This window comes from Equus asinus, chromosome X (genome assembly GCF_041296235.1).
Source record: "Equus asinus isolate D_3611 breed Donkey chromosome X, EquAss-T2T_v2, whole genome shotgun sequence".
Classification (NCBI taxonomy): Eukaryota; Metazoa; Chordata; class Mammalia; order Perissodactyla; family Equidae; genus Equus; species Equus asinus.
Window position 1 is genome coordinate 39,342,633 of NC_091820.1, and position 14,691 is coordinate 39,357,323.

At 45.4% G+C, this 14,691-nt stretch overlaps 1 protein-coding gene across 1 annotated transcript; it reads right to left on the reverse strand.

Annotated features, from left to right (window-relative positions):
• Positions 1 to 3,424: 3,424 nt before the first annotated feature.
• RBM3 (RNA binding motif protein 3) lies at positions 3,425 to 7,205 on the reverse strand. Its single transcript, XM_014835277.3, has 7 exons — positions 6,933 to 7,205; positions 6,211 to 6,330; positions 5,843 to 5,949; positions 5,094 to 5,199; positions 4,899 to 4,992; positions 4,355 to 4,441; positions 3,425 to 4,015 (listed from the first exon to the last, which is right to left on the reverse strand). The coding sequence occupies exons 2-6, from the start codon at positions 6,311 to 6,313 to the stop codon at positions 4,381 to 4,383; spliced, it is 471 nt and encodes a 156-aa protein (XP_014690763.1). The 5' UTR covers positions 6,314 to 6,330; positions 6,933 to 7,205; the 3' UTR covers positions 3,425 to 4,015; positions 4,355 to 4,380.
• Positions 7,206 to 14,691: the final 7,486 nt, after the last annotated feature.

Here is a 14,691-nt window from a genome sequence, read left to right on the forward strand (position 1 = left end):
ACTTACAGAACAGGGTTTCTTGAAGCCCCTGGAGTAGAAATGCCTGCGACTATGGAGGGCTCTGGGCACAGGGAAGGCCAGCAAAAGCCAGCTGACACTGCCCACCTCCCACAGCAACGTGGGGATCCAACCACCCACACCCCTAACAGTTTCCTTTTTAACTTATTAAACACACAGCATTTTTCAAACTGCAGGCTCCATGAGCATCTGAGTGGTTTACGGCCAGCTGTCTTGTTCAAATAAACGACTTTTGCACATTTCATTCATTAAACCTTTCTTTCACTTACATAGACAAATAATGGACTGGACCCCAAAGAAAAGTGTACGTCTTACTACGGATTGTAGCAATAAAGTTTAAAATAGGGACTGCAAATTCTGTGCTCAGACAACTATTAAGAACTAGAAGAGGAAACTTCCAGAGCTTAGTTTTACTTAAAGCTTAAAATTGAAGTTTGACTTGACAGCATATTAGAAATATTTATGTAGAACAATGCCACGGATTGTTTTTTAACAATTTAGAACCCTTAACTTTCTTTGTGCATCCGCTGCCACTGTAAACCCCAAACCCCATAGGATCTAGGGCAGCTCTCCATAACCAAACACTAGACTTCCTCTAATATACTGCAGACATATTCACGCTAAGTGGGAAAAATAAAGATCATGAAAGGCTTCAGGTCAGATCTTGTCACAAACTTTGGAAAAATCACTTGTGGTTTTCAGATCTTTGTGCACTCTGAATGATAAAGGATCGTGGCCCTTGTTAGCCCAGGGAAGCTTGGGGGCTGGAAACAGAACACAGTTGGGCAGGGACTGCGGCATCTTTTATCTTGATAAGCAGAGGAGTGGTAAGAAATACTGGCTACTGATCATTGTCCAACACGCTTTTTTGCATATCTAAAATATTCACAGCAACTTTCTTTTGGTGAGGATTGTTCCTTACCTAACATCTGTGCCAACCTTCCTCTATTTATGTGGGACACTGCCACAGCATGGCTTGAGCAGTGCGTAGGTCAGCACCTGGATCCAAACCTGTGAGCCCCAGGCCTCCAAAGTGGAGCACACGAACTTAACCACTCGGCCACAGGGCTGGCCCCTTTAAAAGCTTCTTCAAAGTTTTCTGCACCCCCAAATCCAGAATGTAGGACAAGGGTGTGGGGGTAGTATTGCAGACCTACCTTATTCAAAACACATCACATTTAATATCCTTAACCCCCCCACGAAGTGGGCACTATTACTCCCATTTTACACATGTTGAACCTGAGGCAGAATTAAGGTAGGAAGCAGGGTCTGAAAACAGTGATTCTGGCCCACTGGGCGTAGGAGGGGCGGGGCTTGGGATTTCTTCTGGACCTTGAAATGGATGGGGTATGGAGATATCACAAGTATTTGTAGGCCCCCTGGCCGGTCTTTATAGGCTCTGAAGGCACCTTTGAACATCGAGGAGTGTCTGGTCTCAGTGGGTTCCTGGGAAATGCACATTGGTGAGATTCAGGTCAAAGCGAATCTCGTGTCTGGAAATTTTCTCACTCAACCATTGTAGCGCAAGAGAAACACCAACACTGAATCCTCTGGGCCCCTTTCCTTAGAGCAAATAAACAGCAAGAGACTGGGCCTCCCTGGGCTGGATTATAACGCACCTTTGGAAATTGAAGGCAGAGCAGGTTGATCAAGTTTATTCAGTCTAGGAGACTATTTATGGTCTTCATTGACATCACTTAGGGTAACATTTTGTTGCAGGAACTCTGTGTTGGATTATGGGATCCTGTCTCCTGCCACACTACTGGTGAAAGGGACACTTTACTTCCAGAGGGGCAAGGAATAGAGATGCCCCCCCCTTTACCCACCTACAAAGCAGTAATGGTGTTCCTGCCGGCCCCCACTATCTTAGCTCCCTCAAGGCCCAGCACACAACGCCTCCCTAGACCAAGTCCTTCACTGGTGGGAGTAGCCACAATACCCCTTTGCCTGCGCCTGGCTCAGTGGGCCAGGCAGGTCTAAGAAGTCCGAGTCTCCATCCACCTGCCAAAGCAAATTCCTGACTGTTTGCGTGGGAGGAAGGATGCTTGGGACCTGTCCCAACTAACTAGGAGACCCAGGAGGCAGGCTGCCAAAACTGGGACTCTCACAATACAAGGACCCATGCAGTCTGTCAGTTCGGGTTGCTGGAACAGTACTGTAGACCGGGTGCCTTAGAAATAGAAAACGCTCAGTTTTGGAGGCTGGAAGTCTGCAATCAGGCTGCCAGCACAGTTGAGGTTCCGTGGGGGCCTCTTTCAGGTTGCACACCGCCAACTTCTCATTGTATCCTCACACGGTGGAGTGCAGAAGAGGAGGGAAGTCTCCTCATGACTCTTATAAGAACATTAAGCACATCATGAGGGCCGCACCCTCATGACCTCATCTAATCCTAATCGCTCCCCAAAGGTCTCACTTCCTAATACCATCATATTGGGGCGGGGAGGGTTTCAATATATGAATTGAGGGGACACATTCAGCCCACTGACACATGCCCATGAATGACAGGAATAAGACAGTTGAGGAAGTCCTAGAACTTGCAATCTGGTGGTACTTGGTCGACATCAGCCAGGTGAAGCCAGGGACATAAGTGATCAGAAACTCCAAGTGGAAGAATAAAAGCCCATGGGCCTCCAATATAGCCATCAGAACCACAACTAGAGGGAAAAGAACTGAGTGAACTAAGACCAGCGGGAGGTTCCAAACCAGACTGGGCCACCGCCACCCCACACCACCTGCGAAGGCTCCCTCACTTTCCCACTGAAGACAGAATCCCGGTGACTGAGGGCTTTGCCAACTTTCTCAATGGCTGTATATGCCTGTTAAATGCACTAACCCTCAAGAGAAAATGTAAAATAAAATGCCCATGAAGCGGAGGCACAGACGTTAGACTCACCCAAGGTCAAACAGCTGGGAAGCAACACAGCTTGGATTTGAATCCTGGAATCTGAATAGAGTCTGAGCCCTCAGAACTGTTTTCTAACCAGGATTCTCTCATGTCCCTCACACCAAGGTGACGGACCTCCTCCACCATGATTTCAGGGGAAGGAACTGGAACAACTGTTTAACGTAGGGTTTAGCTCCTGCCAGATAAACAATCCTGTGAGAAGGGTATCCACCTGATGCTCAGAGAAGCTAGGGAAGAGTCAAACCCAAGCAGTCTGATTCCCAAGCTGACACTGATCAGGACAATGGGATCAGAAGACCATCTCAGGAAACCCAATTCCAGCCATAAGGGGATGTCACCTATACCCAAACCAATCCCAAACTCAACCGAACTGTGAATTCAAGGCCTCTACCCTTTTGGCAATTCCTGTCCACCCCCCTCAACGCCTCCCTCCGCCTCATCTCCCTGTATTTTTAATTTGTAAACTGGGTCGAGTAAGGAAAAAGCACTATCGACGTCAACTTGTTTTCAGGTTTCAACTTTTTAATCATCTCCGTGAAGGACATCCTAAACACTACATGAGACACAACAGAATATTTTTTTTCTTCCAGTATTAGAAAAAAAAAATGACATTCACAAATATTTTTAAGAAACTTCTATATAACCAGGGCAGTGATCTTGAGTAAAAAACATCTCCAAGTAATCATGTTCTTGATTCTTATAGTTACATTCAGAAATTGCTTCCAAACCATGATAAACATTGTGCACACGTTTTTACAATGTTCCTAGACGCACATGATTTTTTAAAACATAAGTCTGGCCAAACATTTTTTGTCAGACCAACAATCCTGAGAGCCCAAACTAAAAAACTGGTAAAAGGAAAAATACCCACACTCTACAAACGTTCCAGAATTTGTTTTTAAATGGGAGAAAAACTGTAAAAAACACATGGAGCTTTCTAAAAGGTCTTTAACAAGCTACCTTGGGAGCTCAATTCAAAAACAGAAGTTGACATACTAAAACAGCTGTTTCAGTGCAGCTCCAAAAATCTTTATAAATACAGCCATTTGGAGGGATGATCCTGGATCAGAAGAAGTTTTATTCCTTGTGTATCTGAGAACAGTAAGAAGGGGGAGACTTGTGATATTGGGAAGGAATAGGCTAACATGTTCACCTCCCAGGGCTGATAAAGATACTGAGGGCTGGACAACAGGAATACCCCTTCATCTCCTCCATGCCTAGCAGGAGAAAAAGATTACAGGGGAGACAGGTTTTCAGATCCCCGCCCCCAAACCTGCCAACATACTAGTCCTGACAGGCACTTGAGAGTAAGGGAGGCCTAGGAATGATGTCAGGTGGGCCAGGTGAAGTGTGTGCAGGCAAGAGGAAACGAGAGGAACATGACAGGGCTGGTGGACAAAGGTCTGATCAGCTGTCCCATACAAGTCTCACCTACAATTAGGTGTGCATGCCTCATCTCAGTTGTCGTAATTGTCTCTGTAATTTCCTCCTGAGTAGCGGTCATAACCACCCTGGTTTCTGGGAAAAAACATACACGCTAGTGTTACAGGAATGTATCACACACTCCCTGAAAATATGAAAAACCATATACGTTTACATATCCTGTCATATTTTATATGCACTATAATATAAACTTTAACACATGAAATATATCAAGCACATGAACGTGGTATACAAATCACATAACTATGTGATATATAACTTACACATAACATTAAGTCATATTAAACATTAAATGCAATGTAGACTCACAATTAACCAACACGATGCAAAAAACAGATCTACCATATAGTGCAATCATACCCTCACAATTTATTAATGCACTATACATAACTTGTTTTTACAGTTTCATCACAGTTTGTAAAAGCAAACGCTAGTAACACCAAGGTAAGACATGTACAAGCACTCAGGCGCCCAAGCTTTTAGGGAGAGGGAAGTAGCACCACCAAAGTACCTCAACCTCTTGGCTACCCACCTGCCACCATAGTCTCTGGACCTTCCATATCCATATCCATATCCTCCAGGTCGACTGTCATACCTGCCACTCCCATAGCCCTGGTCCCCACCACCTGCAGCAGATAAGAAAGATTTAAATGGCTGTTGTCCAGACACAGACCACTAACAGGTGGCTCTCCCCATACCCCATGATCAAACTTACCACTGCACTTACCTCTGGAGTAGCCGCGACCACGCCCATGGGCCCCAAAGGCACCCCCTCTGGTTCCCCGGGCCGACTTGCCTGCGTGGTCCACACGGATCTGGCGACCATCCAGAGACTAGGTGTAGGGAGACACAAGGAGGATGGGTTGGCGGTCAGACAGGGCAGTAGTGAGGGGAGAGTGGGCAGGGCAGGTGGGCAAAACAGCCCAGAAACTCCTGCTGGGCACCAGGTTCTGGGTGCCGCGTTCCAGAACAAGCTCCTTTGACCAGAATGGCTTTATTGGGAGCTAGAGAATCCCACAAAACGACCTGAATCCACCGTGTTCCCCCTGCTACTACTTACATCTTGACTGAACTCAGGCTGAGTTCTCCTCCCCACTCCTCTAAGCTGCCCGACTATTAGGGCTAGATAGACACCTCTCTTGGTTTGAGGCTTCCGAGTCCATCCCAGAAGACTCACGAGGTCCTCTCCGGGCCAGGCCCGCAGGTCTGCAGACTCTACTACCTAAGCCCAGGGCAGGTCAACCATCCACAGGTGGCTTCTCGGCCTCATGCAGGACCAGTCGTCGCCTCCCAGGCAGCCCGGCTCTGTCTGCCGCTGCCCTCCACCCCCTAGAACAGAAGGCAGTCACGCTCCTGTGAGTGGGCACTGCGGGGCTTGGTGGCCGCGCTGCCCCTAGCAGACACAGAGGGAAAAACAGAAAGAATGGTCGAAGCGACAGATCGGGGCAGGGCCCCTATGCAGGTAGGAGGCCTCACCTCTCCATTCATGGCTCTCATGGCATCTGAGGCGTGCTCTGGATTGGTGAAGGTAATGAAGCCAAAACCCCGGGATCGCTGAGTCTCCCGGTCCTTGACAACGACCACTGGGGAAAGAAGAGAGATGGCTAAGAGGAAAAGTAGCAAGAGATGTCAGATAGGGGGAATGGGCCCCTTCCACCAAGCCTCAACTCCAAGTTATCGGGTTTCTCCTGAGCCCCAGACTACATTTTAAGCCTAGAACCAAAAAACGAATTAAGTATGTGAAGGCCTGGGGTCCTGATCTTTTCTCTCCATGTTTCTTGAGATGCAAGGGTCCCAGACTTCCTCTCACCACCCCCCAACCACGGGTCTGGCCCACTTCTCACCCTCAGAAATAGGCCCGAAGCTGCTGAAGTGGTCTTCCAGAGCCTGCTCATCGGTGTTGAAGTTGAGCCCTCCCACGAAGAGCTTCCCCTCTTCAGAGGACATGGCAGTGAATTCGAATGCTGGGGTGAGAGCACGGAGAAGGGCGGGGGCCACAGTGGAGGCGGGAGGAAGGAGACAGGGATTGGAGAAGTGAAAAAGAATGGAGAGAACAGAAAATAGCCCCGAGAAACAAAATACGGGGTAACTAAGGACAGCCCGAGAAGGCAGGTCGAAAAGGCGGGAATGCTGGGGGCCGGCTCAGACTGGCAGCCATTTGGGGGCCGCCTTCGCGCATGCACACAACATCCCCTGCCGCCACGCCCGTCATTTTGTGCCGCCGCGCAGGCCCGGAACACCCTTGCGTTCCTCCTGCGCCCGCAGAACAAGATGGCGGCGGTCACGTGGGCAAAAGCGGGGCCCGCAGGTGTTGGCCGTCGCGTGGTCACCGCTGCCACCCACGCCGCCAGCCGCTCCTGGCATCCCTTGCTCTCGGATACAGCGCGCCAGGCTGCCCCCCAAAGCAAAGTGTCACCTCCTAGCACGACACCCGCCCGCCCCGGAGAAGCCCAAGCCTACGTGTCAGAAGCCGCTACTCTCCCCCCTCGCGCACCCCGCTCTCGGCCGGCGCAGCACACATCAGTGAGGCGAGCAGCGGCCGCGCCGCAAGCAAGCCTCTGCTTACCTGGGCTTTAAGGCGTAAGAGACCAAGACAGCAGCCGCCACCGAGGAGCAGACAGACTGGGGAGGTTGCCGCGCGGGAAGACGCTTGATAAAGCGCACGTAGCGGACACGTCACAGGACGTTCCCCAGCGCGCGGGGGCGTGCGCGCTCATTGGCTGGGGCCAGCGAGGGGCGGGGTGGGAGGAAAGGACAGCAAAGCGAAGGGAGCGAAGCGCTCGGTAGGCTTCCGGGAATGGAGGCGCGTTTCGTGCGATTGGTGCACCGTGACGTCATCACCCCTCCACGGTCCCAGCCGTCTTCATCCCTTCCGCGCAACCCTTTTGGCTCTCACTTCTTTCTGTCTCTGACATCACCCTCACGGTTCTTAACATCATTTCTCCCATTGGTTCTGAGATCTTCCTCGCCATCTCAGTTATCTTGTTTTAGGTCCCGGACGATATAATTACAGTCCTCTAATAACCTCCTCCTCTTCTAGTCCTCTAACCTCATGTTTGATCCCCCTCTGTCCTTGATGTCGTCACCCTTCACAGTCTTTAACATCAGACCCTACGTTTTCTTAGTATCTGATCCTGACCCCTGCCTTTTCTTCTCTACCCAATATCTAGTAATGGACCCTTTTCCCTGGTGTCACTACTTCTCATTTCTGACTTCCTCTCTCATCCTTATCTGACAGCCTCCTGAAGCCAGTCTTTTGATTTCCCCGCCACTAGACTGCCTGAGGTGTCTTTTACAAAACAGGATGCTCCGATCTTCAGAGGGAGTAAATCCCAATCCACAGAACAAGTTTTGCTGTCACTCAGTGTTGCTTAGCTCTGGATCCACAGAAAGAGTTTTCAACACACGATGGACTTATCCAAATCAAGAAGTGTCTGAACCCACTGTACAATTTGGTTTTCTCCAGCCTTCAGAGTGTCTGAGCTACTTTTACAGCGAATGAATTTGACAGACTTTTCATTTCTAAGCTCCCCATCAAGGAAGAATGGGTTAGTTTGCCCTCAGAGACTCTAAATTTCTTATCCGTAGAAAGGACTTGTTTAGCCTTCTAACGGTCAGCCCCCCCTCCCCGACACAGACCAAATTTGTTAACTTTTGGAGTACAGTATGCTACCATCCACAAAATGGACTTGTCTGGCTTTTGCCATATGCAGACCTCCTATGCCCAGGATGGACGTGAATAGATTTCATACTGTCCACATACATACTGGCCTTAGGTAGCCCTCGTGGAATCTGAGCCCTCATGCAAAAGAGAGGTACTTGTTTGCCTCTCAAAGAGTCTGAGCTCTGATCATATTTCACAGTTCATGACATATTGTCATTGCTGTTCCATGCAAAGCCCCTCATTTTATTTATTCTTTTTTATTCCTGCACTTAGCTATCATTCTTTTTCTCCCATGGTTAACCATTTTATTTGGTTTAATGTGATCTTTTTGCGTGATTTCATATAAAATCTGCATTTTCGTCTATGCTTTTAAAGTAAATGGTGGTGTCATTCGGTTTTTTACTTTTTTTTTTATCTAGCATTGTTTTTCAGACCCATCTGTGTTGTTATGGGCACATCTAATCTGTCTGTTGCTTCTGATGGTTGCCGTAAACTCCAGTGTGTGCATACACTGCATCATCTTACCCCTAGGCACTCCCAACAAGGACACTTGGGTTGCCTCCAACACCTATATTATTTTCAATAAGTAATGCCTTGTAAACGCTCCCTTATGGGACGGTGTGAAAATCCTCTAGGATGTATACTTAGAGAAGAATTGCTGGGTCATAGGGGATGTACGCACTTAATTTCTGTAAGCAGTGCCAGATTGTTGTCTGGAATGGGTGGAGCAATGTATGAAGATACCCACATTCCCGTCTCTGCAAGATTTAGCATTATCCAACTTTCAAAAATTTTCCAGTCTAACAGTAGTCGTCGTATTTCATTAGTTTTTCAATTTGTATTTTAAATGATTAATGATAATTTTGGGTACTCTTCATGTGCTTGTTTGATTTTGGGTTTTCTCATGTAAGTTGCTTGTTCATATTCATATTCTATTGGACAAATTCCCATATTCCTCTTCTTGTTGATTTTCAGGGGTCCCTCACATAGTGTAATTACAAATCCCTTGGGTGTTGGAAATTGCAGATAGCCTCTCCCACTCTGACATTTGTGTAATTAACTGTAAGTAGTATCCTAATTGAATAAAGATCCTTAATTTCCATATTATCAGGGCCGGGCAGGGCCAAGGGGTTGAGTTCCTGCGCTTGGCTCCCACCGCCCAGGGTTTTGCTCGCTCGGATCCTGGGCGAGGACATGGCGCCGTTCGTGGGGCGAAACTATGGAGGCGTCCTGCATGCCATAGCTGAAAGGACCCACAACTAAAAATATACAGCTATGTACCTGGCAGCTTTGGGGAGAAAAAGGAAAAATAAAATCTTTAAAAAAAATTTCCATGTTATCAATTTTTCCTCCTTATGATCTGTGCTTTTAAAGAAATCCCTCTCTTCCCCCAGGTCACAAAGATGTTCTATATTTTCTTCTATTAACTTTATAGTTTTGCTCTCACATTTAGGTTTTTAATCCATCTAGAGTCCATCCTTGTATGTGGTGTGAGGTAGGGATCTGGTTTTATTTTTCTCCATATCATGAGCCAGATGTCCCATCACCAACTGCTAAACAGTCTGTCTCACCCTTTTGTGTATGTGGTACCACTTATATCATACAATAAGTTCCATAGAGACACGGCTGTGTCTCTGAGCCCTTTTTTCTGTTCCCTTGGTCTACTTAGGCCAATATCAGTTTTTTTTTTCTTTAATTACTAACGCCTTTAGTATGTCTTAATATCTAGTGGGGCAAGTTCCCGTCATAACTTCTTTTTGAAGGTTATTTTTTTAAAGATTTTATTTTTTCCTTTTTCTCCCCAAAGTCCCCCGGTACATAGTTGTGTATTTTTTAGTTGTGGGTCCTTCTAGTTGTGGCATGTGGGACACCGCCTCAGAGTGGCCTGATGAGCAGAGCCATGTCCATACCCAGGATTTGAACTGGCAAAACCCTGGGCCACCAAAGCAGAGTGTGTAAACTTAACCACTCCACCACGGGGCCAGCCCCTTGAAAGTTACCTTAGCTGTCCCTAGTCCTTCATTATTCCAAATCATAATGTAAGTTTATTGCAATTCTAGAAACAGTAATGGAAGTTTTGCTGGGGTTGCATTGAATTAATAGATTTGGGGAGAAATAGCATTGAATTAACAGATTTGGGGAGAAATAACATTTTAATAACATTACCTGTGGAGGTTTTAAGATATGTCTGAAACTCCTTGATACTGCTGGCTTCAAGAGTTGGAGCCTAATTCCCTTGCTCTCACGTGTAGGCTGGACTTATTGACTCACTTGTAGTGCACAGAATGAGCATGTCACTTCCAAGACTAGGTCATAAAAGGCACTTTGGCTTCCCACTCTCTCTCACACAGATTGCTCTTTCTTTCTTTTTTTTTTAAAGATTGGCACCTGAGCTAACAACTATTGCCAATCTTTTTTTTTTAATTGCTGTTTCTCCCCAAATATCCCCAGTACATGTTGTATATTTTAGTTGTGGGTCCTTCTAGTTTGTGGCATGTGGGACACTGCCTCAGCACGGCCTGATGAGCTGTGCCATGTCTGTGCCCAGGATCCGAACCGGTGAAACCCTGGGCCACTGAAGCAGAATGCATGAACTTAACCACTCGGCCACAGGGCCAGCCCCTAGATTGCTCTTTCTGTGGTTTGGTAGCTGGTATGTCATGAGCAGCCCTATGGAGGACCTGAGGCCTCCTGCCAACAGCTATGTGAGTAGGCCTTCTTGAAAGTGGAGTCAAGCCTTCAAATAACTGCAGACCATCCGCATCCTGACTGCAACTTCATGGCAGACCCTAAGCCAGAACCACCCAGCTAAGCCACTCCTGGTATTCTGACCCTCTGAAACTGTGTGAGATAATAACTGTTTATTGTTTTAACCCGATCTTCCCAGCAAAGAGCAGGAAATGTCTCTCCTCTATTCAGCTGATCTATTTGTTATTAAATTTTTTTTCTAACAGAGGTCTTTTGTATTGATTAAATTCTTTCCAAGATACTTTATTTTCTTGTTGGTTATTGCTGCTATAGAGAAATGCTTTTGATTTTTATAGGTTGATCTGGAAACCTTGCTGAACTCCCTTACTAGTCCTAACAGCTTTTCTGATCATTCTGTTGGTTCTTTCAGGTAGTCAGTCTTATCATTTGCAAATGGGCTTTATCAATTCCTTCCAAAACTGATACCTCATTTCTTTTTCTTTCCTTACAGCAATAGCAGTTGTATACTAACTAGTAGTATTGAGAGCGAACATCCTTGCCTTGTTCCTAAGCTTAAAAGGAAAATGCATTTAAAATTTCTCTATTAGGCATTTTTGCTGTAAGTTTTGGCACAAAACCTTTATCAAGTTAAGGAAGTTCTCTTCTACTCTTACTTTGTTTGCTAGGAGTTCTTTTTTTAAAATATCATAAACAGGTACTGAACTTTATATTTTTTTTCTGCTTTGAGATTATCATGATTTCCCCCTTTACTTTATTAATGTGGTCACTCATTCATTTTCGAATTTGGATCATGCTTGCATTCCTGGGATAAATCTTACTTGTGATTTTAAAAAAATACACTGTTGAATTCAGGTAGCTAATATTTTATTAGAATTTCAGCATTTATATTAAGTGAAATGGGTCTATAATTTTATTGTCTTGTATCTTTCTCATCTGGTTTTAGAATCAAGAGTATACTAGCCTCAAAAAATGAGATGGGCAGCATTTGCTCTTTTCCTATTTTCTGGGACAATTTGTATATTTGGGAATTAACAGTTCCTTGAAAGTTTGATATAACTATATCTGCAAAACCATTTGGGTCTGGGCCTGAAGGTTTTGTTACAATGAGATGGAGTGTCTTTGACTATCACTTCAGTTTTTCTTAAAACTTGATATTTGAGCACACTTTAATTTTTCCAGAAACTTAGGCCTTTCGTCTAGGTTTTCAAATGTATTAGCTTACAATATTTAGCCTCTTTTTGTGTCTGTAATTTTCCCTCTTTTTGTTGTGTATTTTGCATTCTTTTAAAGCAGTCTTGGCAGAGGCCTATCATTAATATTTGCAAAGAACCAGCTTTTTATTTTGTTATTCTTTATCATTACTTTTTAAATTCTCTATTGCAGTCATTTCCTTCCTTACATTATTTCCTGTGACTCACGGAGTCATGGGTTTGTTTCTCTTTTTTCCCAAGTTCTTGAGTTGAATGCCGATCATTTATTTTTCAATCTTTCTTCTTTCCTGATAAATGTAAAGCTATACATTTTCTTCTATTGACTAATTTTGCTGGGTCCCCAAAATTTTGCACATAGTGTTCTTAATATTTAGTTCTAAATATTGCTAAAGTTCCTTTACGATTTTTTCTTTCACCCAAGGGTTATTTAGTAATTACTTTCCAAAAACGGGGCTTTAAAAAAACTTTTTATTATTGCTAATTTTATTGCATTATGGTCAGAGAACATGCTTAATACTGACACTTTTGAATTCACTGAGGCTTTCTTTGTGCCCTAACAAGGTCTATTTTTGCAATTGCTAAGAGTAAGCATAACAGGAGGCTTCTCCATTTGCTAAGTGAGGGAGATACATATATTATATATGCCATACATGTTTTTTATATATATGTATATATATATATAAAATCATATGTCAAGCTTGAAAATGTTCAGGGCTTCTTAGGAGTGTGTGTGTTTACGGCAGACGTATCTTCTTTGTCAATATGTCCTTTGTCTTTTGTGATCTTAAATTTTATTTTGTTATCTATGAGAATGGGTATCCCAACTTTCTTTGGGCTTTCATTAGTCTGCTATCTTTTCTCCATCCTTTCACTTCCAACATTTCTAAATCTTTGTATGTGTGTGCATACTGTTGGACCTTTTTTAAATTCAGTGAGGATCTGTGTTCTAAATATTTTTGTAATAACTATATTAAAACTTCTGACATCTCATTTCATGTTCATTTACAGTATTTTTCTGTTCCTTTTCTTCTCCTATCATATTCATATCTAATATTTTCTTTAGGTCCTTTTTATATCTCTTGTTTCTGTTTTCTATTCTAATATTCTCTTATTTATTATACTTATTTAAAATTCTTCATCTGTCTATCCCAATACTTCTGCTTCACATATTATGTCACCCAGTGTGGTAGCTAGCCTCCAATATAGTCCCCAGTGATCCCCACCTTCTGTGTAGTTCCCTCCCGTGTTGTACTAGAGTTGGTCCAAGAAAATACAGCAGAAGTGATGGTATGTCATTTCTGAAGTTAAGTATAGTAGGCACTTCGATTCTGTCTTGGTCACGGTCTCTTCCCCGCTCGCTGAGACCATGTGTTGTGTGGAGCTCCATGGAGCGGCTCAGGTGGTGAGAAACCGAAGCCTCCTGCCAGCAGCCCGGTGAGTCGGCCATGTTGGAAGTGGGTCCTTCGGTCGAGTCACGCCTTGAGCTAACTGCAATCCTGGATGACAGCTTGACTGAACCCTCAAAAGAGACCCTGAGTCAAAACCACCCGGCTAAGCTGCTCCCAGATTCCTGACCTTCAGAAACTGAGACAGTAAATATCTAGCGTTCTAAGCTGCTAAGTCGGGGGAGGCGAGGGGTGGTAATTGGTTATACAGCAGTGGATAACTAATACATCCAGTTTATTTTTCTCTGGAGGTAGTTATACTGGCCCAGTGTCTAGTTATTTGGTGGTGAGCTCATATTCCCCTGAATTCAGCAGCTGTTGTGGCTGGTAAAATGTACTGAGGGGAGGCTGAAGGCCAGACTTGACTCTGCTCAATTGCCTGGAGTTCAGGGGGTAAAGGGATGTGTGGGGAGATGAGCCAGAGGGTGGACAGTCCCAGGCACCACGAAAGCAGACCTGTCACTCCCATCTGCTATCACACTACCTGACAATTCCTCTGGTAGGCTTTCCACATTTAAACCCTAAGAAGAGGCCATCTCCCTAGGTGTCCCCACCGGCCCTGGTGTCTGGAGGGGGAGAGGTGGAGTGATGGCCTCGGGCTGCTCACTTCCTCCCCTCAGCATGGTCCTTGCTTCCCTGATACTAGCCCCTCCTCAGACACCTATACCAGTGATCTGGATGATTTCTGCAGTGAGGGGGCAGACAAGGACCTTCCCAAGTCAACATGGGGGAGAGGTAAGAGCCAGACTCTACATCTCTAACCTGTCCTGTATTTGCTGCCTCCAGCCATCCACCACTCAAAACACAGGCCAGTTAAAGACACACTTCCATGTCCCCACAGGCCTTCACAGCTGTGCTGCAGTTTCTGGAACTCATGTTTCCCTCCGTAGTTTCTCCGGGGCTACTTTCAGGCAAGGGAATCAGTGGCTTATGCTATTTGCCATCTTGGCAGGAACCAGAAGCCTCAAGAATCCTCAAGGACTAATAGAGGTCTCTGCCCTTCAGGGTATCTGAGCTTCCTATTCACAGTCAGGACTCCTCTGGCCCTCAGGGGCTCCAAGCCGCCATACACACAACTGACTTGTCTGGCCCGTCAAATATGTGCGCTCGTTAATCACAGAATGCACCCAGAGGGTGTCAGCTGGTTACTGACAAAGGGGACATTTCAGATTCTCAGAGGGCCAGATATCGCCATATCTTGGATGGCCCTGGGTGGGGGTCTGAGCCCCTTATCCACAAATGTACTTGTTGGACCCTCAGTCTTGGAGCATCCTAGACACAGAATGGTCTTGTCGT